The following is a 27,413-nucleotide window of genomic DNA, read 5'->3' as shown; positions in this document are numbered from 1 at the left end:
ACAAAACGTGTGTAGTGAGCTTGGTTGGACAGGGGGGCTCAGCTGAGTGACACTGACAAGGCCACAGGCAGTGAGCAGGGCACAGGGCTTCAACACATCTCACCTAACATTCCCCACACTGCTCTGCACCCCTCATCCACCACTATCATCACCCCCCCAATAGGGCATCATGGGTGAGTGGAGAGGCAGGCAGGTGAGCCTGGCCACCTGGCCCCTTGTCTAGGGCGAGTAATGAGTATGAAAGAGAAGGGCCATGAGAAAAGAATGGAGATGGAAGTGGCTGAACGGGGGACATAACTACGCAGGTATCAATATCTGGTATCTTAGAAGACAAGAAAGGATCTGATAGTGGTGGAAAGTCATTAAATCCGGCAAATGCAGGCTAATGTAAAAATGAAGAAAAAGGTGACTAACATGCACTGTCAGTTTTGTCAGACAGTTTGCTATAATGCAGTTATATTTTAAAGGATAACTGCATACTGGTTGGCACTAGAAAAAAAGGAAAAGCTCAGTAGTACTAATTGCTTATTAAAATATATGAGTTGTCAATAGGTGAGAATCCTGTGGTTCGATGTTGTGATATGGTTTCAGAGTGACAAGAAGATTAATATAATTGCTGTCTAAAAACGTATCATACTGTACTACATCAGTGTCATTATGGAAATCATTTGACTAAAAACAAAACCTGGAGGACTTGTTACGAGTTTCAAACAAGACATTAAGACATTCTCAGTCTCATCATAAGCTGTCTCATAAAAAACATATATATATTCTTACACTTGAGGGTTTTGTTTTGTTAGCGACACTTCATTAACATTAATGAGGATCTGTTGTTCATGCTTATTTGGGTGCTTTAAGGTGCGGAGGAAGAGTCACAGGATGATTCGAAGATACCTGGTACCTGAAGGTGTAAAACCATGGGCCTAATCCAGAGACGTATTCACAGTGCATACTAATGACATTCTTAAAACAATCATGAATCCCATCATCGTGACAGAAATAAGAGGTTTACTATTAGTTTCACTATATCGTTGGTATTAAATTCCTCCCTTGAGACCAAAGCTTTGTTAAGTCACAACCTTCGCCAAGACATAAGCTATGCTACAGTACACGTGTATTTTATTTTACCTTTATTTAACTAGGCAAGTCAGTTAAGAACAAATTCTTATTTTCAATGACAGCCTAGGAACAGTGGGTTAACTGCCTGTTCGGGGGCAGAATGACAGCTCAGGGATTTGAACTTGCAGCCTTTCGGTTACTAGTCCAACGCTCTAACCACTAGGCTACCCTGCCGCCCCGGCATTCAAGTCCAACAACGTGTCCAATTCAGCAGCTTCAGTGGGTGAAAAGAGTGGAGTCAGAGGACACGTGATAAAATGGATAACAGGTGAAATGAATCACTCCCGAGTCCCATTTTCTTGCTGCAGGGCAACGATAAAGCACAGTATCTTTAACAGGACAGACAATCAATGCCTTGAGAGCATAACACATCCTCTTTAACCACAAGGCCCTCGAAATGACCACATACATAATCAAAATCGCTTTTAAATGGGAGACGTTTGAGGAATTGGAAAACATAGGTTACCTCGGAAACATTGAACTGGTGCCAGAGGCTGTAACTTTGAAAGAAGGACAGCTAAAGATTGTATAAATGACCCAATAACAGTCATGGAGAAAAAGACACAGAATACATTCTAGCTGACGATGCATTGGCTCGGTAATCAATTATTTGCCTTGAAGTGGTACCCTTTGTGCTGAACCCACTCGCTCGCTTTAAGTTTATGGCCAGAGCATCATGCCATAAAAAACTAATATATACACTGAACAAAAATATATACGAAACATGTAAAGTGCTGGTCCCATGTTTCATAAAAGATCCCAAAAATGTCCCATATGCACAAATAGCGTATTTCAGTAAAATGTTGTGTACAAATTTGTTTACATCCCTGGGGACAATAAAAGGCCATTAAAATGTGCAGTTTTGTCACAGATGTTTTGTCACAATGCCACAGATGTCGCAAGTTGAGGGAGCATGAATTGGCATGCTGACCACAGTAAATCCTCCAGATCTGTTGCCAGAGAATTGAATGTTAATTTCTCTACCATAAGCCGTCAGTGTAGAGAATTTGACAGTACGTCCAACTGGCCTGTAACCATGCTAGCCCAGGACCTTCACAGCTGGCTTCTTCACCTGCAGATCTTCTGAGACCGGATGAAACCTGATAATTAACTGTACTGGGCAGATGTGTGGGCGAGCGGTTTGCTGATGTCAACATTGTGAACAGAGTGCCCCATGATGGCGGTGGGGTTATGGTAGGAGCAGGCATAAGCTACAGACAACAAACACAATCACATTTTGAATGGACTGAGATACTGTGACGAGATCCTGATGCCCATTGTCATGCCCATTGCCATTCATCTGCCGCCATCACCTCATGTTTCAGCATAATGCACAGCCCCATGTCGCAAGGATTTGTACACAATTCCTGGAAGCTGAAAATGTCCCTGTTCTTCAGTGGCCTGCATACTCACCAGACATGACACCCATTGAACATGTTTGGGATGCTCTGGATACAACCTGTACGACAGCATGTTCAAGTTCCCGCCAATATCCAGCAACTTCACACAGCGGAAAAACATTCCACAGGCCACAATCAACAAGAGATGTCGCGCTGCATGAGGCAAATGGTGGTCACACCAGATACTGACTGGTTTTCTGACAACTCCCCTACCTTTAAAAAAAAAGGTATCTGTGACCAATAAATGCACAGCTGTAGTCTGTCATGTGAAGTCCATATATTAGGGCCTAATGAATTGATTCAATTGACTAATTTCCTTAAACTGTAACTAAGTGAAATTGTCTTTGAAATTGTTGCATGATGCGTTTATATTTTTGTTCAGTGTATTTATGCGTTACCGAATGGAGTAACATTTTTCCATTTGCCGGATGTATTTTTTATTGCGCATCCAATTACTCGAGACCTTTGTCAGTGAGCTCTCTCTTTCAGGGTTGGATAGGCTGGTATAGCCAGACAAACAAGCCCTAAAGGTTTAGCAGCAAATCTAGTACAGACAGATGCTGTTTCTGTGTCAAAATGAGACTAGAGACTCTGTAGAGACAGGGTGGAGAGGTCAGACAGGCTATGCTGCCCCTTTCCTGATAACAGCACCACATAAATTGCCAGAAAACTCTTCAACACAAATTTCAGAGGGCAAAATCAGTTGAATACGTCTTTAGACAGCCACTTGCCTTTCATGAAAAAAATAAAAGCAGTACTTAAATTGATCAATTAGGTTAGGTCTCCAAAGTGAATTCCTCTGAGATTAGCTAAACATTAGAAATTTACCTAAACTGAAAAAAATATAAATAAATTGACACTAGAGATTTAGGACTCAAGCATGCTGTCCAGCCCATTCATTTTTCTTCAGCCGTCTTTTCCTCCTAAACCTTGGCCCATAATGTTTTTCTTATAGGATTTAAAACGGTCTCCAACCCTGTGTTTGAAGGCTGCATAAACCCCTCAGCTTTCAGTGCCCTATGCTTTGAAGGCAGGCCATCTATCCCCATGCTCTGTGGCACCGGTGCAGTAAGGAAACAAAGAGCTGCCACTGCGGCCATTTTGAATCATTAGCTGGTGCTGTAGAGAGGCCTGTAGAGGTGACACAGCCAATCAATCACAGGTAGAGCCAGGGGAGGGCGGGGATATAAAAGGGAGTGGAAGGGGTGTAACCAGAATCCCAGGGTGCTTTGTAGATAGCCAGATAATGAACAGTGTGTGTTATTTATGTGCACGCAACTGTGTGTGTGTGTTTGTGCATGCGCGCCTGTGTGTGTGTCTGCCCTGTGTGTTGTTGTGGGTGCCAGTAGTATGTCCACACGGGGGTGGCGGCAGAGCCATGATTCAGTAGTGTTGTGATTTTAACAGCAGGTCCAGGACGGGCGGTTTATTTTCGTCCGTCGCCCTGTGAGTGACGGTCCAATCAGGCCTGGGACGGGCTGTCAGGCCTGTCAGGCTGAGGGATGAGAGGAGATGGGAATCAGGACACGGAGCAGGACTGCAATATGATCGACGGTCCCAGGCACAGGAGCCACAGAGAGGAGAGGGGAGAGGAATGAAAGAGGGAGAGGAAGAGGAGGACTGCTCCCACCAAGGTTCAGACCGTCAGCCAGGTGGAATAAAGTGTTGTTTTTTTCTAAACATTTGCAACAGTGACAAAGAGCAATCTGGGAGAAGGCGTGAGACCGTGACCCGGGGATAATGGAGTGTGATATTTAATGGAAGGAAAGACACACCCTCCATCATGCAGATAAACTTGGAAGAGATAATGCACATTAAAGCGCTTTCTAAATAAATACCCATGACCGATTTACCGTTTCGATAAAGTTCCTGGGAATTTCACAGCTTGAATTGCTCTACCTACAAAATAAATTGAGATCCACATTTAATGTGATTATTTGAAGATGTGTGCCTTGAGCCTGTCCAGAGCAACCTTCATCAGCCTATGGTGTTTGTATACCTTAAGGTAAGATAGGTTACTCTTACCGATCCAGCGCATGAGTGAGGTGAGGATCTGGAGGTATTTAGTCTTCTGAGCATCGAAGAAGACGAAAGGGCCCAACATCACAGTGAATATGCTCTGTAAAGAGGGAGATATCATCTTAAAACACATTGGAAATCACTTTATACAACATATTCACAAACCAGTGTGTGTTTGGGTTGTGTTTATACTTCTACAGCATGGGAAATAAATGACAAATGGTAAATGACAAATGGTACAAATGATAAAACTCTTGTCTCATGAGAACATGAGGCTATTTATTCCCTTTCCACCCAATATACACCAACATGCCAAACCCCAAAATAAAACATTTAAGTTGAAATTCTTTGAAGCCATCATAGTACCGATTGCCTCATAACAAAGATAGGTCTTATCGAGAGTTGCAATCATCAGTGGCTTCAGCCCCCTCTCTCTATTCCCCATCTATCCCATTCTCTCTGACAATCCCATGTCTGATAGCGGACGTTGAGTGACGTGTGATCTCAAGGCCAGTCACTTCAGTGGCATGTCATCTGAAGAGGAGCCTGCAGGGTAGAACTCACACAGTCAAACACAATGATCTCTAACAGGGCCTGGGGGTGAGAGCTCAATCAGGAGACCAAAGTGGAGACAGAAAGACAGAAAGATACAGATGGAAAACTCAGAAAACTGATCTGCTCCAGTCACTCTCCATCTCCAGGACCTCTGACCCCTCCCATGAATCTCCCTAACTCCACCCTCCCCCACCCTTAGCTCTCCCCTTCCCTCTGTGCTGTATTTACAGGGTGGGCCCATGGGTTGTGAGGGCAGGACACAGTGGTCAGTGTTGGTGACATAAGTGTGAGACAGGACAGAGAATGTTGACAGCCTCTACCTGCACAAGGAGGCCATCCACTGGGGACAGGGAAGGGTACAGTGCTGGCTGGATGCTAATGCCAAGGATGCAACAGAGTGAGACCAGCCGACAGGGAACGGTGGGACCAAACTCATTTAAAAACTTCTTACGGCTGAGATCCCGCTAACGGGATCGATATGACAACAGCCAGTGAAAGTGCAGGGCACCAAAATCAAACAACAGAAATCTCATAATTAAAATTCCTCAATCATACAAGTATTTCACACCATTTTAAAGATACACTTCTTGTTAATCCCACCACAGTGTCCGACTTCAAAAAGGCTTTACGATGAAAGCACACCAAACAATTATGTTAGGTCAGTACCTAGTCACAGAAAAACACAGCCATTTTTCCAGCCAAAGACAGGAGTCACAAAAAGCAGAAAGAGATAAAATTAATCACTAACCTTTGATGATCTTCATCAGATGACACTCATAGGACTTCATGTTACACAATACATGTATGTTTTGTTCGATAAAGTTCATATTTCTATAAAAAAATCGGAGTTTACATTGGCGCGTTAAGTTCAGTAATGTTTTGCTTCCAAAACATCCGGTGATTTTGCAGAGAGCCACATCAATTTACAGAAGTACTAAATACATAATAAACATTGATAAAAGATACACAAGTGTTATGCATGGAACTTTAGATACATTTCTCCTTAATGCAACCGCTGTGTCAGATTTTTTTTTTTTACTTTACGGAAAAAGCACACCAATAATCTGAGTACGGCACTCAGACACAAAAACAAGCCATACAGATACCCGCCATGTTGTGGAGTCAACAGAAGTCAGAAATAGCATTATAAGTATTCAAATACCTTTGATGATCAGAATGCACTCCCAGGAATCCCAGTTCTACAATAAATGTTTGTTTTGTTTGATAAAGTCCATCATTTATGTCCAAATACCTCCTTTTTGTTCGCGCATTTAGTTCACAGATCAATATTCACGACGCGCAGGCCAGACGAAAAGACACGACGCGCCTGACTGAGCTCATGGCCTTCTACCAGACCTCTGGTTGAAACAGCTCTCATTCTCTCCTCCTTCACAGTAGAAGCCTCAAACAAGGTTCTAAAGACTGTTGACATATAGTGGAAGCCTTAGGAAGTGCAATCGGACCAAATGTACACTATCTTGGATAGGCAAAGAGTTGAAAAACTACAAACCTCAGATTTCCGACTTCCTGGTTGGATATTTTCTCAGGTTTTTGCCTGCCATAGGAGTTATGTTATACTCACAGACATCATTCAAACAGTTTTAGAAACTTCAGAGTGTTTTCTATCCTAATCTACTAATAATATACATATCTTAGCTTCTGTGCCTGAGTAGCAGGCAGTTTACTCTGGGCACCTTATTCATCCAAGCTACTCAATACTGCCCCCCAACAATAAGAAGTTAAGACATTATTTCCAGAATTATGGATGAGAATTGTGAATCCCACGTGTCAGGAGATGAAAGTGCTGAATAGTACTTAATACCAGCTACGAGTGACTGCTACAAATCAGTGCAGAATTCCCGAAAATGTACTAGATCTTGGAGCGACGGACATACATTTGCAATACTCATTAATGTGTAATGGAAGAGGTATTATGGAAAGTGTGGAGTGTCCTAAAGAAGGTTAAGTCGTTAACGGTTGAGTGACAGTGAGACATATTTCAGCGCTGAATGGTCAGTGGTGCCTGGGTCTGTCTCTGTACCTGTGGTATGAGACAGTCTAACGTGTCATACTTCATCCTCCAGCCAGACAACAGTCCATCACAGGCCTGATGATACCTCCCATCCATCTGCCACCAAGTGATGGACTGCTACCACTCTTGGCCTGAGAAGACATGGTATATGCCATCTCAGAGGTGGGGGATATGTGCTTGTCAAGAATAGGGCAGCAGGTAGCCTAGTGGTTAGAGCGTTGGACTAGTACCGAAAGCTTGCAAGATCAAATCCCCAAGCTGACAAGGTAAAAATCTGTTGTTCTGCCCCTGAACAAGGCAGTTAACCCACTGTTCCTAGGCCGTCATTGAAAATAAGAATTGGTTCTTAACTGACTTGCCTAGTTAAATAAAGGTCAAATAAAAAAGGGCCCTCGAGGCTTTACATTGGAGAGAGAGAGAGTCTACTGGACCGGACAAAGACCCATATAAACAGAGATTCTCCATGAACGTGAAGAGCATGTTAGAACGGGACCTTTACACTGCCATAGCTGGAGGCAACATATGGTCTCTACAGAAGAGGAGATAGTTCTGTGGATGAGACTCTGGTGTTGGCCTGGTGTTAAGGCAGTCGTGCGCATGTGGCTGGAGGGGTCTGCTATGAAATAAAGACGTTTTTAAAACAAACAAAAAAGTAAGAAAACAGGAGATGATGCAAACGAGAAAAGAAACAAAGTTATCATTTTAAAACTGATCTTGTTTATAAAAAAATAAATACAAGAGTGGGGAGGCATAGTTGCTGATGAATTTCACCCTTCTTGTGCAGTCAGCACCACACATGAATCAAGACCCCTCCTCTAACCAATTCCAACCTCCCACCACAGCCAGACAATAAGGCCTCAGGACACTGGACTGCACTTAACCACAGCACAACAGCCAGAGGAAGCAACACAAAACAATTGAAATGGATAAAGAATACAAACAGCAAAAACAGCTCTGTGCTGTATCTTGATAAGGATTTGTCGGTGAAGGCCAGCAGTGACTTGCAGTGACTTACAGAGAGTTGGAGAGAGCCTTTCATCTCTGACAGAGAGAGCAGAGATGGAAGAAACCATTTCGCCAACAAGGTTTTGTGATGGCAATGACAAATGGGATGGGGAATGGGGTGGCATCACACTGGCAAGCGATGCCAAGGCCAGGACCGGAAGGCAGGCAGAGGGGCAGGGCTGGAGGCAAGAGAGGCATGGCTTGTGTACAGTATGGGGGGGAGAGGAACAGAGAGCGTGTGGGTGAGGGGAGAGGGCATCAGGTGCCATGTGCTGTAGAGTGACTCAGACCCAGTGTTGGCAGGGCCTTAGGAGCAGGAGGGCACGGGGGGGAAGGGGGGGCAGAGAGAGAGAGACGGAGGAACAGACAGAGCGACAAGAGGCATTGCTGCAGGAGATAACACTTACCTAGTCACTCTCCATAGAACTGCACACACTGCACCATCTTACTATAGGTCGGAAAATGAGCCTAGAGACAGGGACAAGGAGGTGAAAAGGCCAAAAGAAAGCTCATTAAAATAAACGTTGCAAATTCAGAGCCTTAGACGGACGTTTTTAGAGCTATAGGAAATGGAGAGGGGCATCTGGAGGTAGTCTGCATGTGGTCAGTGAGTCATGTCGCCATAGCTGACTGAACTGGCAGGTCAACACACAAATCTCCTCTCCTGAACAATGAACTTCACTGAGTCAATAAACTAGGCTTTAGATTGACAGATGAAATGTATACCGACTGCCAGCATAACACCATTTTGTGATGGTTGGTGGTGTAGCTAGTACACACACACACACACACACACACACACACCTTTGAAAATTGTTGTGACAGGATATATTAACATGGCATGGGGATAATATCAGTCTTCACTAATCAAAGGCTATTTCATTCATGGCTTCTGACTGAGACTTGAGGACAACATCACTAATAAAGCAGTTGGGATTGTGATTCAATTCAAATCCATTTTGGGCCAGCTATTATAATCCTCAGAACCAATGACAGTGAAAACATGTCCTTTCAAATCCCTAGCCCTCAGCGCCATCTGTGTTCAGTGATCTTTCATTTGAAAGGCGGTTCTGCTATTAATAAGGTTTGGTGTAGACGGAGTCAGTGCCCACGGGCCAGCCAAGCACTCAGGTGGACTTATTTAGGACTGTCAAGGAGACACAGGAAGCAAAGCACTCCCTGCCAAGTACACAAAGAGGAAAAACAAAGGCAATATCGGTAGAGTTCCATGTCTTAGGAAGATTGACTGGCACTCGGTTTCGATGCATTTAATTCTACATTCAAGATGCTCTCCTGATTTGTTCATCTCACTATTCTCTGCGCTGCACTGAAATAGATTTTGTCTATGCATGTTCTTTCCTGACCCAGAGTGCTTACGTTTCAAACTTATGCAATAAAAGTATCCATAGTGAGAACAAACCCTGTCATGGACATTACATTATTTTCCTTCCCTCTCTTCGTGGTGTGCTGATGATTTTGTTTCGGCAGAGTGACACCCTCAATCATGACTAGGAGTGTTTCATTTTTGATGACAATGACATTCTTAAACATCAGCCAGTTCTTGCCTCAATATCAGACAACGGTGAGCAACACCAAACCTGCCACAATCACACACTTGAGTGAAATGCAATAAACAATAAATCAGAGATGAAAACTGCAAAAGTGACCAGGCTGAAGACGGATACAAACACTGACTTATTCTATTACCTCGGCTGAAAGGGTACACACTCTCTCCACAGACCATTAGAGCACTTCTGGAAGGAAGAAACAAGCAAACAGACCCCTAGGGACAATATCCTATCTGATAACAATGACAGGAGAACATGTAGTAGTTCTGTTTTTGCCATAATAATTAGTCAACATGAGGTTTGTTGCCAGGTGAACACACAGTAAGATTGTGTTTTAACCACAATTCTGGCACTATACACAGACCCTTCATTTAGATTGTGACCAATGTTCCTGCACGCAGCTCCCCAAGACTGCCGCCCACAATTGCCAGCCTGCACAGAGACGCACACAAAGTTGAACTTCACTCATCTTTACTAGTTTGTTTGCCCCAAACGTGTACTTTTCTGGCCATCTTTGAAAAGCGAGTCAGTTAAAGAGCTGTTTATGTCTTGAAGGGGCAGTGTTGTATTTTAAGACAGGCTTGTACAAGCTAAGAAGCCAATAGTGAGGGTAGCATACAGTTTTATATGGTTATTTGTTATAATAATGTATGGGGATAATAAAACATTTTATTTTGTAAAGTGGTTTCTTGCATTAAGCACAATACAACTACATTTCCAGTCACCTCCTTGTCTGAAGGACAAGTGGCTAAACAGGTTAATGTCAGGTCCTGCATGTTTTCAAAAGCCTCATGGAATGTAGGCTTACAATGAACACCGCAATGGCTGCTACTGTAGGCTGTATCATAGAACAGCTTTCAATAGCTATTTCCATGTTAAAATGTTATGGGATGCATTTCTCCATTGTTTTTGATGGTAAGCCACTCTTGTAGGGCCTGCATTATGATCAAATAGCCACAGTAGTCTACTTGGCCACTGTTAAAACTTAAAAAGCGGGTACAGCCAGTGTTCACAGTAAAAGCGCCGGAAGTTACACAGAATTTCTACAAGGTTCAAGTTTGTGCTCAGCAGACCTAAGAATTTGCTTAGTGCCGAAAGAAATGATGGAACATTGATGGTGACCCAGAAAAAGAGAACGCTCAAAGGACACCATCCGTTTCTCATCATGTCCCACTGTCAGGACCAGAGGGCCTGGAGATCTCCTGCCGCCTCCTCTCTCACATTCTCCATCTCTCTCTCTTCCTCTTCACACAGTAGGTACCTCCAGCAGGCCATCCCACTCCAGACAGCCATGTGGCTACAGTAATGAGCTCCCCAGCCAAGCAGGCCACCTCCTGTGCATGGTGGGGAGGTGAGCTCATTCACTGGAGTGCTGGGAATGACTGTCAGTTCAATCACCATGGGACTAGAGTCACCAAAGTGCTGGAGAAGAAGACTTTCTGGGTTTGGTGCTTTTGTTGAAAGTGCAACAGTATGGCTCCTAAGGCCCTCGCAGTTTGGTTATAGAAAGGGAGATGGTGTGTGATCATGAAATATACTAGTAGTGTTGTGGGAACTACAAATTCATTGATATCAATCAAACTTAAAAACCCAAATTATTGGGTTGTTTAATCTGCCGGTGTCCATAATCTCTCCAAAGATCATGGTGGAAAAAGTGGCTGACAATCAATGTCAACAAGTAATCACTATTTTATGTGAAAGATTTGTGTGTGAGGGAGTCATGTGTATGCAACAGCCTTTGATTAGCTTTGGCTTGCGTCATCTTTGAGTCAATCCGTTGGTCTGGTTAATCACTGCATGTGTGATTATTTCACGTGGGCACTTCAGCCATTACAGTTGGCCCACATAACACATCTCTGATCCATGCACCCATTTGAATAATTAATCACCATATTGGTTACCTCATTCTGGAGGGGTCAGCCAGTTACTACCACCACACAGCTGTCTTGTGCTCTATGATAGATTGGTTACAGGGATTGGATTCAAATCATAGAGTACTGCATCACTTGACTGCTACAAAGCTGTTTGGCATCTTGCTTTTATATTGCTTAGTGTTCTGGCCATTGTGTTATTTCTGGTGTTTGGGTGGAGGCGGAGGCAGAGGGAGTTAATTGATGAAAACCCAGAAGCCACTCATGGTTAATTCTCTACGGTCGTGGTCATGAGAATGCCATGTGGTCATGTAGCCTGGAACACTGTAATCCACCCACCATCAAAACAGCCGAACAAGGATTACTATTCCCAATCCCACAGTCCCAAGATCCCCAGCCATTTGTTTCAGATGTTAATCTTCATTCCGGACAGATTTCACATGGAAAAACCTACATGGGTGGGGATTGGGGAGATAGGATTCCATTCCGGCTCATTTCTGACTAATGAGGATAAATGATAAAATACATTAAATAACAATTCAACTGAGGTCACCGGTTTCCTTTCAGCTTCCTTCGAAAGAAAAGGGAAAACAAGAGGTTGGGTGGATGCAGTTCTACTGATTTATACAGACACAGTGGAGCGAGGTACCATCTTTTAGAATGTGTTTGTTGTGTTTAATTTATGGAAGACTGCTTGACAGGATATCAGCATCTCGCATAGAAAAATCAGCAGGTGCACAAGCAGATAGGCAAACAAGATGGACGACTGCTACAAACCAAACATTCACATATTTGAATAAAAATGCCAGGTCCATTGATTTGCCTTCAACCAAATTCCATCCTACTCAACGCATATTCATTGTTAAATATTCAGAGACTCCTTTCATTCTCAGAACCATCACTATCTCTACTCTGGTGGTGTTTCCTGTGATTCAGAGAAGGAACAGGTTTGTCCGTTCGGAGTGACTGTACGACTGGAACCATTATTCAGAGGCCAGTGAGAGCAGGTCTGTGGTTGTAGACCTGTAGTGACTGATGGGTGTGAGCGGGGAGACTGGGTCAACGTGTGATGAACACTGAAGCGACAGTGTCTCTCGCAGCTGGCCACTGGCACTCAGTGGAGGGACGTTATACAGCAACAGGAGGAGTGTGAAGGTATGGTGGCGAACACAAAAACTATCCACTACTGACAGCACGGGCCCACTGATCTCAGAGATCTAAGTGGGCTCTGCCAAGGCTGGGCTGTTGCTTTCCCTCATACTCATAAGTGACACTGATGATGAGCCTTAATAGTATGTATTGAGAATGTGAGAACAAAAAAACAGGGTTATTCCCAACTCCGAGCATGCGCTGACCAACTGGCAAGTGTCTTCAATTACATTTTCAACCTCTCCCTGTCGGAGTCTGTAAAACCAACATGTTTCAATGTCCCTGTGCCCAAGAACACTAAGGTAACCTGCCTAAATGACTACTGACCCATAGCACTCACGTCTGTAGCCATGAAATGCTTTGAAAGGCTGGTCATGGCTCACATCAACACCATTATCCCAGAAACCCTAGACCCACTCCAATTTGCATACCGCAGGAACAGATCCACAGATGATGCAATCTCTATAGCACTCCACACTGCCCTTTCACACCTGGACAAAAGGAACACCTATGTGAGAATGCTACTCATTGACTACAGCTCAGTGTTCAACACCACAGTGCCCTCAAAGCTCATCACTAAGCTAAGGACCCTGTGACTAAACATCTCCCTATGCAACTGGATCCTGGACTTCCTGACGGGCCACCCCCAGGTGGTAAGGGTGGGTAACAACACATCCGCCACACTGATCCTCAACACGGGGCCCCCTCAGGGGTGTGTGTTGTCCCCTCCAGTGCTCCCTGTTCACTCATGACTGCAGGGCTAGGCACGACTCCAACAACATCATTAAGTTTGCTGATGGCAACAACGGTAGGCCTGATCACCGACAACGATGAGACAGCCTATAGGGAGGAGGTCAGAGACCTGACCGTGTGGAGCAAGGACAACAACCTCTCCCTCAACGTGATCCGTAAGGCACTACAGAGGGTAGTGCATACGACCCAGTACGTCACTGGGGCCAAGCTTCCTGCCATCCAGGACCTCTATACCAGGCGGTGTCAGAGGAAGGCCCTAAAAATTGTCAAAGTCTCCAGCCACCCTAGTCATAAACTGCTCTCTCTGCTACCGCACGCGGTACCGGTGCGCCAAGGTCCAAGAGGTTCCTAAATAGATTCTACCCCAAGCCATAAGACTCCTGAACATCTAATCAAATGGCTACCCACCAGAATATTTGCATGGCCGCTCAGCAAGAAAGAAGCCACTGCTCCAAAACCGCCATAAAAAAGCCAGATTATGGTTTGGAACTGCACATGGGGACAAAGATCATACTTTTTGGAGAAATGTCCCCTGGTCTGATGAAACAAAAATAAAACTGTTTGGCCATAATGACCATCGTTATGTTTGGAGGAAAAGGGGAGGCTTGCAAGCCCAAGAACACCATCCCAATCGTGAAGCACAGGAGAGGCAGCATCCCGTTGTGGGGGTGCATTGCTGCAGGAGGGACTGGTGCACTTCACAAAATAGATGGCATCATGAGGAGGAACAATTAGGTGGATATATTGAAGCAACATTTCAAGACACCAGTCAGGAAGTTAAAGCTTGGTTGCAAATGGGTCTTCCAAATGGACAATGACCTCATGCATACTTCCAAAGTTGTGAAAAAATGGCTTAAGGACAACAAAGTCAAGGTATTAGAGTGGCCATCACAAAGCCCTGACCTCAATCCTATAGAGAATTTGTGGGCAGAACTGAAAAAGCGTGTGCGAGCAAGGAGGCCTACAAACCTGACTCAGTTACACCAGCTCTGTCAGGAGGAATGGGCCAAAATTCACCCAACTTATTGTGGGAAGCTTGTGGGAGGCTACCTGAAATGTTTGATCCAAGTTAAACAATTTAAAGGCAATACACTCAATTAGTATTTGGTAGCATGTAAACTTCTGACCCACTGGGAATATGATGAAAGAAATAAAAGCTGAAATAAATCATTATCTCTACTATTATTCTGACATTTCACATTCTTAAAATAAAGTGGTGATCATAACTGACCTAAGACAGGGATTAAATGTCAGGAATTGTTGTGAAAAATTGAGTTGAAATGTAGTTGGCTAAGGTGTATGTATGTAAACTTCCGACTTCAACTGTACATACAATAGGCCATAAAAGCCCATGAGGGATGTATAAACCCAAACTGATGGTGATAACAAGTCAATTGATTCATTGAACATGGTGAGAGCAAGGGGAACAAGGAGAGAAATGAGAGGAGAAAGTGAGAGTGCGGTTAAAACGAGGGGCAACACATATGAGAAGGAAAGAGGGCTTATGGGACAGCACTCTCAAATGTTCTGGCACTTTGCGTCTGTCAAGATGAAAGAGAGACTACCTCTGACATCATTAATCACCAAAATGCATTACTATCGCGCAGCCATAATTAAAAAACTAAATTAATTACCAAATAAATTGATGCTTAAATAGAAAAGATTGCCTTGCCGAATTTCCAAAACAACCAACACCCAGCCCTTGCTCTAATGAAAAAAATGAAAGCAATTAAGAAACAAGGCTATATTTTGCCTCAGTCAAATTATTGAGACAAATTGAATTAACTGATTCAGGGATACAAACATTAGGCCTCTCCATGATAATCTGTGTGCAGAGGAACACCACAGACTGTCACGAAAGTGTCTCAAGCTCATCCATGATCACATATTCAACAAGGGTAGTAGGGTACTAACACAGTGTAGGAGGATTGGGATGTTTCTACTGCATGGACCAAGGGGGCGCAATTCAGTGTTAAGAGGCATATATCATAAACACCATTCAGTGTTTGCAGCGAGGGGGAATGTTTGAATTAAAAAATGTATCAAGTACAGTTTTTTCACACCATGAAAATTATTTTTTCTTCTAATTAGAAAATGACAGTTCAAACCTGCATTCTTGACGAGCAAAAATGCTTTTTTTAAATGTTGTAGATATTCAGTTACAACAGAGTTTGATTCAGATAGGCCTAAAGTTTTCAAAATCAGAATCACGCTTCCCATTGGTGTCACCGTAAAACTGCACACAGACGATCTTCAAAACTGAAACTACGGGCTCAGACACGTCAATAGCTTTTGCTGGCCAAGAGTGTTTAGCACCTCTGAAATTAATTTGCGAACTGAGTGCGCACCTATTTTTAGGAACGACCCCAATTAGTCGACTGGTCGATTGTTTGATCGTTAAGTTGTTGGTCGACCAAGATTGCTTTAGTAGAGAAGTATATATATATATATATATATACACATATACACATATACACACACACACACACACACACACACACACACACACACACATATATATACACATACATTGCTCAAAAAAATAAAGGGAACACTTAAACAACACAATGTAACTCCAAGTCAATCACACTTCTGTGAAATCAAATTGTCCACTTAGGAAGCAACACTGATTGACAATAAATTTCACATGCTGTTGTGCAAATGGAATAGACAACAGGTGGAAATTATAGGCAATTAGCAAGACACCCCCAATAAAGGAGTGGTTCTGCAGGTGGTGACCACAGACCACTTCTCAGTTCCTATGCTTCCTGGCTGATGTTTTGGTCACTTTTGAATGCTGGCGGTGCTTTCACTCTAGTGGTAGCATGAGACGGAGTCTACAACTCACACAAGTGGCTCAGGTAGTGCAGCTCATCCAGGATGGCACATCAATGCGAGCTGTGTCAAGAAAGTTTGCTGTGTCTGTCAGCGTAGTGTCCAGAGCATGGAGGCGCTACCAGGAGACAGGCCAGTACATCAGGAGACGTGGAGGAGGCCGTAGGAGGGCAACAACCCAGCAGCAGGACCGCTACCTCCGCCTGTGTGTAAGGAGGAGCAGGAGGAGCACTGCCAGAGCCCTGCAAAATGACCTCCAGCAGGCCACAAATGTGCATGTGCCTGCTCAAACGGTCAGAAACAGACTCCATGAGGGTGGTATGAGGGCCCGGCGACCACAGGTGGGGGTTGTGCTTACAGCCCAACACCGTGCAGGATGTTTGGCATTTGCCAGAGAACACCAAGATTGGCAAATTCGCCACTGGCGCCCTGTGCTCTTCACAGATGAAAGCAGGTTCACACTGAGCACATGTGACAGATGTGAGTCTGGAGACGCCGTGGAGAACGTTCTGCTGCCTGCAACATCCTCCAGCATGACCGGTTTGGCGGTGGGTCAGTCATGGTGTGGGGTGGCATTTCTTTGGGGGGCCGCACAGCCCTCCATGTAGCCTGATTGCCATTAGGTACCGAGATCCTCAGACCCTTTGTGAGACCATATGCTGGTGCGGTTGGCCCTGGGTTCCTCCTAATGCAAGACAATGCTAGACCTCATGTGGCTGGAGTGTGTCAGCAGTTCCTGCAAGAGGAAGGCATTGATGCTATGGACTGGCCCGCCTGTTCCCCAGACCTGAATCCAATTGAGCACATCTGGGACATCATGTCTCGCTCCATCCACCAACGCCACATTGCACCACAGACTGTCCAGGAGTTGGTGGATGCTTTAGTCCAGGTCTGGGAGGAGATCCCTCAGGAGACCATCCGCCACCTCATCAGGAGCATGCCCAGGCATTGTAGGGAGGTCATACAGGCACATGGAGTCCACACACACTACTGAGCTTCATTTTGACTTGTTTTAAGGACATTACATCAAAGTTGGATCAGCCTGTAGTGTGGTTTTTCACTTTAATTTTGAGTGTGACTCCAAATCCAGACCTCCATGGGTTGATAAATTAGATTTCCATTGATAATTTTTGTGTGATTTTGTTGTCAGCACATTCAACTATGTAAAGATACAAGTATTTAATAAGAATATTTCATTCATTCAGATCTAGGATGTGTTAATTTAGTGTTCCCTTTATTTTTTTGAGCAGTGTATATATCATCTCAGTGAACTAATTGATTGTGGAGGCCTAGACTAAAAGCCAATGTATGCTTGATTCAAAAATGTGGTTGGAGGCTCCATATGGAGTGTGTGAAGCAATAGAGGAACCTTCAGAGGCATGCAGAGGCCAAATCGAGCTCTGTACCTCTGTACCCCGCCCAAATTGTTTAACAATGCAGAGGGCTCTGTACAGCTCCGCATTGAGATGGTAGGTGGGGGCGGTACATCCTGTATAAAAACAAACTCACTTCCTTGACAACAGCTCTGCACTGCTCTGAAGGGCAAGAAGTATGAATGCCCTGACTTCTGCTGAGGCCATTCTTGCCCTGACTTCAGCGGAGACCATTTCACCGTAAATGCGTCATGGCCAATGCTGACGACTGATTGACCATGTGCCCAGATGCACAATGCACTTCCCTCTCCAGAATGCACTCTCTCCAATTCACACAAAGAATGTACTTTGTGTGAATTGTTAACGTTCGATTGCTAGTATATGTCAATTCCCCATGATGCATTCAGAAAGTGTTCAGACCCCTAGACTTTTTCCACTTTGTTATGTTACAGCCTTATTCTAAAGTGGATAAAATATTTTTTTCCCCCCTCGTCAATCTACACACAATACCCCATAATGACAAAGCAAAAATATATATTTTTTGAGTTTTGGCAAATTCATTAAAAATAAAAATCACATAAGTATTCAGACCCTTTACTCAGTACTTTGTTGAAGCACCTTTGGCAGCAATTACAGCCTCGAGTCTTCTTGAGTATGACGCTTGGCACACATGTATTTGGGAAGTTTCTCCCATTCCTCTCTGCAGTTCCTCTCAAGCTCTGTCAGGTTGGATGGGGAGCGTCGCTGCACAGCTATTTTCAGGTCTCTCCAGAAATGTTAGATGGGGTTCAAGTCTGGGCTCTGGCTGGGCACTCCAGGACATTCAGAGACTTGTCCCGAAGCCACTCCTACATTGTCTTGGTCATTGTCCTGTTGGAAGGTGAACCTTCGCCCCAGTGAGGTCCTGAGTGCTCTTGAGGTTTTCATTAAAGGATCTCTCTGTACTTTGCTCCGTTCATATTTCCCTCAGTCCTGACTAGTCCCCCAGTCCCTGCCACTGAAAAACATCCCCACAGCATGATGCTGCCACCACCATGCTTCACCGTAGGGATGGTGCCAGGTTTCTTCCAGACGTGAAGCTTGGCATTCAGGCCAAAGAGTTCAATCTTGGTTTCATCAGACCAGAGAAATCTTGTTTCTCATGGTCAGAGTCCTTTATGTGCCTTTTGGCAAACTCCAAGCGGGCTGTGCCTTCTACTGAGGAGTGGCTTCCGTCAGGCCACTATCATAAAGGCCTGATTGGTTAAGTGCTGCAGAGATGGATTGCCTTCTGGAAGGTTCTCCCATCTCCACAGAGGAACTCTGGAGCTCTGTCAGAGTGACCATCGGGTTCTTGGTCACCTCTCCCTGACCAAAACCCTTATCCCCCGATTGCTCAGTTTGGCCGGTCGGCCAGATCTAGGAAGAGTCTTGGTGGTTCCAAACTTCTTCCATTTAAGAATGATGGAGGCCACTGTGTTCTTGGGGACCTTCAATGTTGCAGAAATGTTTTTGTACCCTTCCCCAGATCTGTGCCTCGACACAGTCTCGGAGCTCTACGGCCAATTCCTTCAACCTCATAGCTTAGTTTTTGCTTTGCCATGCACTGTCAACTGTGGGACCTTGTATAGACAGGTGTGTGCCTTTCCAAATCATGTCCAATCAAATTAACTTACCACAGAATAAGGCTGTAACGTAACAAAATGTTTAAAAAGGGAAGGGGTCTGAATAGTTTCTGAATGCACTGTATATCACCAGTAGTACATGTAAGGTAAATTCCTATCATTTTTTAAATTTACAATGTTTGTTACTTTGGGTATGGTCATTTAATTGAATGCATTCAATATTATTCCAGTCTTCCTGTTCTCATTGTCGAAGTGAACACATTGCTTGCAGAGTGCACAACCTATGCTACTCTTGGTTTGTTTAATTCCATTTACGAGTTCTGTCAATTTAGTCATTGTATTTTGTTTGGAGCGCTCCTGTCAATGTTGAGTAAGGATGCACACGCATAGAAGTAGGCCTATAGGCCACCTGGCCTGCGCACAAATGTAGGCATATAAATATGCCCATTTGGAGATCTGCTAGTATTTCTGATTGGCTTAACACACCACCAATAATGAATGACCTGTGGAGCTTCTCAAAGTGATGTTGTTTTCTTCACCTCAAACAGCAAGCAAACAAAGTCTGTTTTTACATCCATTGATAATTACAATAGTTCCTCAATGCATTTGAAAACTCTTTCCAGCTCTCTCCCTTTCGATAACCACTCAGCGTGGGGAAAAATGTCATGCCCTGATCCAGTGGAAAGGTCATAAAACAGGCTTCTTATCAGTGCTGGACTTAGGTTCCGGTACTCATTTTAGTTGGTACGGTTTATATTTAGGTGCAGGAGCTCCACAATCATTTTAAGCTAATATTCTATAAGAGGAACAGCTCTCAGCTCCAGTGAGCTCCAGCCCAAGTCGAGCACTGCTTCTTAGCCTACAGCTGTGTCTGTACCGAGCTCACTGGCGCAGGAAACTGAGGGCCCAGAATATTTTATTCAATGCTGCAAGTTCACTAGCGCAAGCTTTGGGCCAGACCCAAGTTAATAGTTGATACCATGTTTAAACTCTGTTGCAGACAGGCCATGTGTAGCCAATGTGATTTAAAGGATATATATATCTTTTTAATCTGGATATTTCTACCTGCAATGTTTTTATTTATGACTTTATATAGGCAATTTCTACATAGTTAGAAATGGCAATATAAGTCCAATCAAATCAAATTTATTTATATAGCCCTTCGTACATCAGCTGATATCTCAAAGTGCTGTACAGAAACCCAGCCTAAAACCCCAAACAGCAAGCAAAGCAGGTGTAGAAGCACGGTGGCTAGGAAAAACTCCCTAGAAAGGCCAAAACCTAGGAAGAAACCTAGAGAGGAACCAGGCTGTGGGGTGGCCAGTCCTCTTCTGGCTGTGCCGGGTGGAGATTATAACAGAACATGGCCAAGATGTTCAAATGTTCATAAATGACCAGCATGGTCGAATAATAATAAGGCAGAACAGTTGAAACTGGAGCAGCAGCACGGCCAGGTGGACTGGGGACAGCAAGGAGTCATCATGTCAGAAGTGACTTTTTTAGGTTTGTATCATTTTCATTTCGATAGAATTTTGAAAAACCACATGACAATGATTGAGATACGTTGAAGACGTCATTATAAATAGAATCGCATGACAAATGTAGGCAGTCCAACGTCTACAGCGGGTGGTCCCTAAAACAGCGTGCTGAACGATCTGCAGACGAATGCTAGATCCACATTCGGTGCGACGTGTGTGAGCCCCAACTCCGGCAGTCTTCAGAAGAATACATTCCTAGAGCTGCATTGAACAACTTGTTTTGATCCCCCCCAAAGAAAAGCAATTCTGCTGTACAAACAAAAAATACATAAATGACTCGAAGGGATGTTAGACCTGGGCTCATTCATTATTTTCCCCTCAGTGAGTGTAGGAGAGACACACAGAGACAGAGGCTTTATTGGATATAAAGGAGAGCTTATCTTGTGGTAGCAGCAGCCTTGCCATCCCCCTGTGTGACGAACAGCCATAGACTCATCAATGTCAGACCTCCTCTCCATCAACTGTGGATGCATCACTGGCCCTGCAGGCCCCGAGGTCACTATCAGGCAAGCGTAAGCTGAACACTTCCAAAATAAAACAGGGATATAAAACCACCAGAGATGAATAAATAACACCGTCTCTCTCCATGGACATGGCTTGTGTGTGAAAGTCCACCTATGGAGGAGGCTTCAGGAAGCCAGTGAGCCAGGCTAAGACTATGGACGGGTTGGAAACCTGTCAGATAGAATGGGTCAGTGTCTCTGACAGGATCTTTATACAGAGGTGTGTGGACCAAAGTAGCCTGACATACAGGGTTCCCACTGTTAAGTTCATGTTTTAAGTATCCCTATATTTCTGTTATTACGGGGCTATCACTCAGTCAAGAGTGCACCTGCGCGGGGAGTCTTGTTGTTGATGGACCTAGCCTTGAGTGGAATGGCTACCTTGTAGTCTGTTCATACAGTATAGTAAACTTTTTAAAACTGGAACCTTGCCGTTGTGTCATTTCAAGTTAACATTGGTAGCAGAGGATGGCTAATAACTACAATGTGCCACCTCACTGACGAGAAGAGGTAGTACGAAAGTTGGAAAAATGAACTTGGAATCTGGACACGCGTTATTAATCTGGACGCGAAAAAGCAAGCACTTGCGGTGGTATTATCGCTGGAGGGAAGAGCGAGAGATACAGAACTGGAAATAGCCGTTGAGGATTTGAACAAGGATGATGGTATGGAAACTTTGATCAGAGCACTGGATTCTGTATTTCTTAACACTTTCTTAACACTGTGCCTACAGTGTTACGAGAGATATTTCGGTTGCAATGACGGTCTACATTATTGATTTCGAACAGAGGTACAATAGGATACGCAAGTACGACATGGTTCTCCCGGATGCAGTGTTATCTTTCAAGTTGCTAGATACTGCCTGTCTAGATGGTAGGGAGAAAGACTGCTTGTACTGTGCTGACTTTTGCATCAATGAAGTCGGCACTAAAAATATTTTTGGGTGAAAAGACGTCTGTCGCGCCAATAACAGATGGAATGCAAGTGAGTGACGCAGCACATTACACTGGGCAGCAGAGAAAAGGCGCCGACAAGTAACGTACTCAAGACAACCAGAAGAGGGCGCCATTTCCCAGCACAAATCCACTAGACAAATATGGAAGGAGAACAAAATGTGCTATTTGTCAAAGCACTTACCATTGGGTTAGACTGTCCTCATAAAAATTAACAAGTTAAACTAACAGAGGGAAATGTAAACAGAGATAGAGCAGTGTAACGTTACACTGTTTTCAAATGAATCTGATACCGAGATCAAATTTGGAGATGGGAGAATTGTCCATTCTACCAAGAGAGTTAAGATACCAGCAAAAATTGGTCAGACTAAGTGTCACATTGAAACAGAGGTGGTCCCTACAGATATCCCCTTACTATTAAGTGAAGCTTCCCTCAAGAAGGCAGGGGCTGTACTAGACATAAAAAATGACAAGGCAGTGATGTTTAAACAACCAGTGACTCTTGAACTTACTACCTCAGGCAACTATTGTGTAAACATTTTAGACAAAGACATCACACAGAGTCCATGTAGAAATGAGATTCTGACTGACAGAGCACATGGAGATTCTGACATTCACAGAGAACATGAACACAAAAGAAAAACACAAAGTATTGTTAAAGCTTCACAAACAGTTTGGACATGCTACAATTGACAGACTTCAGAAGTTACTCAGCAGTTCAGGGAATAATGATGATGGGAGGTATGAAACTGGAAACAAAGTGTACTACAAACGAGTTGACTGTCACGAGTGGAAAGGACCGGGAGTCGTCATTGGCCAAGATGGTGTGGTGATATTTGTGAGGCACAGAGACATCATTGTCAGGGTGCATCACTCAAGACTGCAGAAAGTAAATGATCAACAAGATAGAGGGGCTGTTGCTGAGAATCAGTCTCTTACAGTAACAGACACAAACCTACAAGATGTCGCATCCAATGATATGCACACTGAAACTGACACAGGAAATGGAGCAGAGACCTTCAACCATGCCACAGATAATACTGTTGAGCGTTCAAATTAGGAAAACATTCAACAGCCACGTGTTAAGAGAACATGGTTGTTCCAATCTGAAAACTGGACAAACTGTTAAATACATGGACAGAGAAAGTGGTATTCCACATACAGCAACCTTCATTGGACGAGCAGGAAAAGCCAAAGGAAAACACCAGAACTGGTACAACTTGCAGTACTCTGAACTAGAGGTCGACCGATTAATTAGGGCCGATTTCAAGTTTTCATAACAATCGGAAATCGGTAATTTTGGACACCGATTTTGCCCATTTTTTATTTTTTTTACACCTTCATTTAATCTTTATTTAACTAGGCAAGTCAGTTAACTTCTTGGATATAGGGGGCGCTCTTTTAATTTATGGATAACAAAACGTGCCCGTTTTAAGCGCAATATTTTGTCACGAAAAGATGCTCGACTATGCATATAATTGACAGCTTTGGAAAGAAAACACTGACGTTTCCAAAACTGCAAAGATATTATCTGTGAGTGCCACAGAACTCATGCTACAGGCGAAACCAAGATGAATATACCAACTCAGTGGGGTTACAAGCTGTTTGTTTTGGCTGATTCTGTGTGTGCATACACATGCCATTTTTTTGTCTATGAGGGGAAGAACACTTGTGCGACTGGTAAAGGACTTAGCTATGACTCTGTAATGGAGTTATTGAATTTTCAAATGCTGAGGAAGGGCTACAAACTCTTTGTGGACAACTTTTACACACACCCTACCCTGTTTGCAGACCTGAGGAAACGGGATGTGTGGGCTTGTCACCATTCGGACCAACAGAGTGGGCTTTCCGAAGACCAAGGTAAATGACATGCATAAGCGGGCTGAGTCGGGGTACCATGCGATGGATCCGTGAAGATGGCCTGCTGTTTGTGAAGTGGATGGACACCAGAGAGGTGGTGATGTGCTCCACTATCCACAAGTCCTTCAGTGACGATCACGTCGTCAGGCGTGTGAAGGACGCTACTGGGGCATGGACTACCAAAAATTTCCCCATTCCTGCAGCCATCAAGGACTACAACAAGAGCATGGGAGGTGTAGACCTATCCGACTCCCTGATACTACAATGCTCTACATAAGACAAAGAAATGGTACAAGACATTGTTTTACCATTTCATTGACATTGCTGTGGTGAATTCCTTCATCCTGCAGCAGGAAATGGCGAAGAGCTGCGGACAGCCCCCCCATCTCACAGCTAGCCTTCAGGGAGCTGCTCATCTGGGAGCTTGCTGGCTATAGCAAAAAGTCCACTGCATCACATTCTGCCCCCTCTACCTCTGCCAGCTCTACTCCTGCCTCCAGTGGTGTTCATATGCCACAGTTCATTATTGCAGGCATGACTGTGCCTCAGGGCCAAAAGGGCAAAGCATGGAGTCGTCGTTGTGTAATTTTGTCACATGAAGTCCCCCATCACCTGCACCAGTTGTTCAGTTTGCCTCTGCTTTACATCAGAAAGAGACTGCTATGGGACATGGCACAGGCAGCAAAATATTGTATAGAGGACTTCCAAACGGTCTACCCCTGTTATTTTTTAAATATTTACATCATATACATTTTTATATATTTTTGTGTGTGTTAGAATTGCTTTTTGATATGTTGTATATAGTTATTTGCACTGTTGTATATAGTTATAGGTCATTTCACCAATTCGGCCACTTGGATACATTAGGGCAACTTGTGTGGGACACCTGGGTGACTCCATGCTAAATGTCATGTAGCTCACCCATTCCTGAAGTTATCAGTCTGAAACTTTGCACACCTACAGTTGCCCTCTTGTGTTATCCATCAAAATAATCTCCAGCATCCTATTCTAGTACATGTGAAAGATGATGCTACAACAATAAAAAACAGAAAACGTATGCTCTTTATTTCTCTTTTCTTCTACCAGATCTGTGTTATATTCTCCTACATTCAATTAACACAAACACAAACTTCAGAATGTTTCCATTCAAATGATACCAATAATATGCATATCCTTGCCTCTGGGGCTGAGCTACAGGCAGTTAGATTAGGGTATTCTTCAGGCGGAAATTGAGAACAAGGGATGCAGCCATAAGAGGTTAATGGGTGAAGGAGGAAGATTCTCACCTATCTGTTGGCATTCAAAAAGGATCAGAAGGGTTGTCCGAAGCACACTTGCTGGAGAAACCCTTGCTCTTGCGGATGGAATTGACAATGCAATCTTTCTTGCAACTCTGTTGTGGCAGCGTAGCCTAGTGGTTAGAGCGTTGGACTAGAAACTGAAAGGTTGCAAGTTCAAATCCCCGAGCTGACAAGGTACAAATCTGTCATTCTGCCCTTGAACAAGCCAGTTAACCCACTGTTCCTAGGCTGTCATTGAAAATAAGAAATTGTTCTTAGGGGGCAGCATTTTCACTTTTGGATAAATAGCGTGCCCAATTTCAACTTCCTGGAATATAAGATATGCATATTATTAGTAGATGTGGATAGAAAATACTGAAGTTTCTAAAACTGTTTGAATCATGTCTGAGTATAACAGAACTTATGTAGCAGGCAAAACCCAGAGGACTAACTGTTCAGATTTTTTTTTTTTGCCTCTGACTGTTCCCTGAGTTGTCTTTGCCAAGGGATATTTCTTAGGAACCCGTTTTCAGTTCCCACCCGCTTCCACTGGATGTCACCAGTCTTTGGAATTTGGTTGAGGTTATTCATTTGTGCAACGAAGAAGAAGCACATCCTGGAACAACATTACACTATTGAGAGTTGCGCAAGATGTAAAAAGGAGCATGGTTTGTTTACTTCCTGTATTGAACACAGATAGCCCCGTCTACAATTTGATCGACTATTAACGTTTAAAATTACTTAAAGTTGTATTACAAAAGTAGTTTGAAATATGTTGGCTAAGTCTATAGGCAACTTTTTAAATGTTTTGTAGTGACGTTGTGTTTTTTGGCAGCTGTTTTTTTCTGGATCAAACGCGTCAAATAAATGGACATTTTGATATATATGGACGGAATTAATCGAACAAAAGGACTAATTGTGATGTTTATGGGACATATTGGAGTGCCAACAAAAGAAGCTCGTCAAATGTAATGCATGTTTTATATTCTATTTCAGTGTTGTGTAGCGCCTGCCGGGTTGAAATATGCTGCTCTCTTTGTTGACATTGTGCTATCATCAGATAATAGCTTCTTATGCTTTCGCCGAAAAGCTTTTAAAAATCTGACATGTTGGCTGGATTCACAAGTGTAGCTTTAATTGAATATCTTACATGTGTGATTTAATGAAAGTCAGATTTTTATATAATTTTTTGAATTTGCCACGCTGCATTTTCCCAAGTGGGACGCAACCGTCCCCAATACCATAAGAAGTTAACTGACTTGCCTAGTTAAATAAAGGTAAAATAAAGTTAAAAAAGAGCTTACCACTGGTGAGACAAAACAGCACATTCTACCTGTAGTGTGTCACTGACAACTACTCATTAGTTGATGCTGTGAAGTCAACCAAGTCTGTCACAGAGAAAAGACTTTGTCTTGAGATTAGCAGCATCAAGGAACTTATTCAAGCACAGAGAATCCCGCGGATTCTGTGGTCGACCACAAAGGAACAGCTTGCTGACTGTCTGACTAAAAAAGGAGCATCCGGTCTTGTGCTCCTACAGGCTCTCAGTAACGGAAAGTGGCAGCTTGAGTAATACAAAACTGTCACACAACCAATTTGTAATGAGGAACTTGAATAATACTTGGACATTTAATTATGCTGTTGATGTTTTGTCTTTAAAGAAAAGGAGGAGATTGTTAAGTTGATGTTTTAAGTATCCCTATATTTCTGTTATTCAGGGGCTATCACTCAGTTAAGAGTGCGCCTGCGCGGGAAGTCTTGTTGTAGATGGACCTAGCCTTGAGTGGAATGGCTACCTTGTAGTGTGTTCATACGATATAGTAAACTTTGTTAAACTGGAACCTTGTCGTTGTGTCATTTCGAGTTAACACCCACTGGACCTCCACGTGTTACAGCTGACCCACAAACACTCAATGACGCACCCAGTACACAAGGACTCTACCCCGAAGTGAGCTTGCCTCAATAACTGTCTAAAATATGACCTTACAATGCTAAA

At 43.6% G+C, this 27,413-nt stretch overlaps 1 protein-coding gene across 1 annotated transcript in view; it reads right to left on the bottom strand.

Annotated features, from left to right (window-relative positions):
• Positions 1-27,413, bottom strand: part of LOC112234951 (transmembrane protein 104) — a 90,337-nt gene that overhangs the window by 15,373 nt on the left and 47,551 nt on the right. The window contains exon 9 of the mRNA XM_024403278.2: positions 4,545-4,638. Within this exon, the coding sequence (XP_024259046.1) occupies positions 4,545-4,638 (94 nt within the window). The remainder of the gene's footprint in view (positions 1-4,544; positions 4,639-27,413) is intronic.

The sequence above is a fragment of the Oncorhynchus tshawytscha genome, linkage group LG27 (assembly GCF_018296145.1).
Source record: "Oncorhynchus tshawytscha isolate Ot180627B linkage group LG27, Otsh_v2.0, whole genome shotgun sequence".
NCBI lineage: Eukaryota > Metazoa > Chordata > Actinopteri > Salmoniformes > Salmonidae > Oncorhynchus > Oncorhynchus tshawytscha.
Note: the sequence above shows the minus strand (reverse complement) of the source record. Positions and strands in the feature narration are given on the sequence as shown.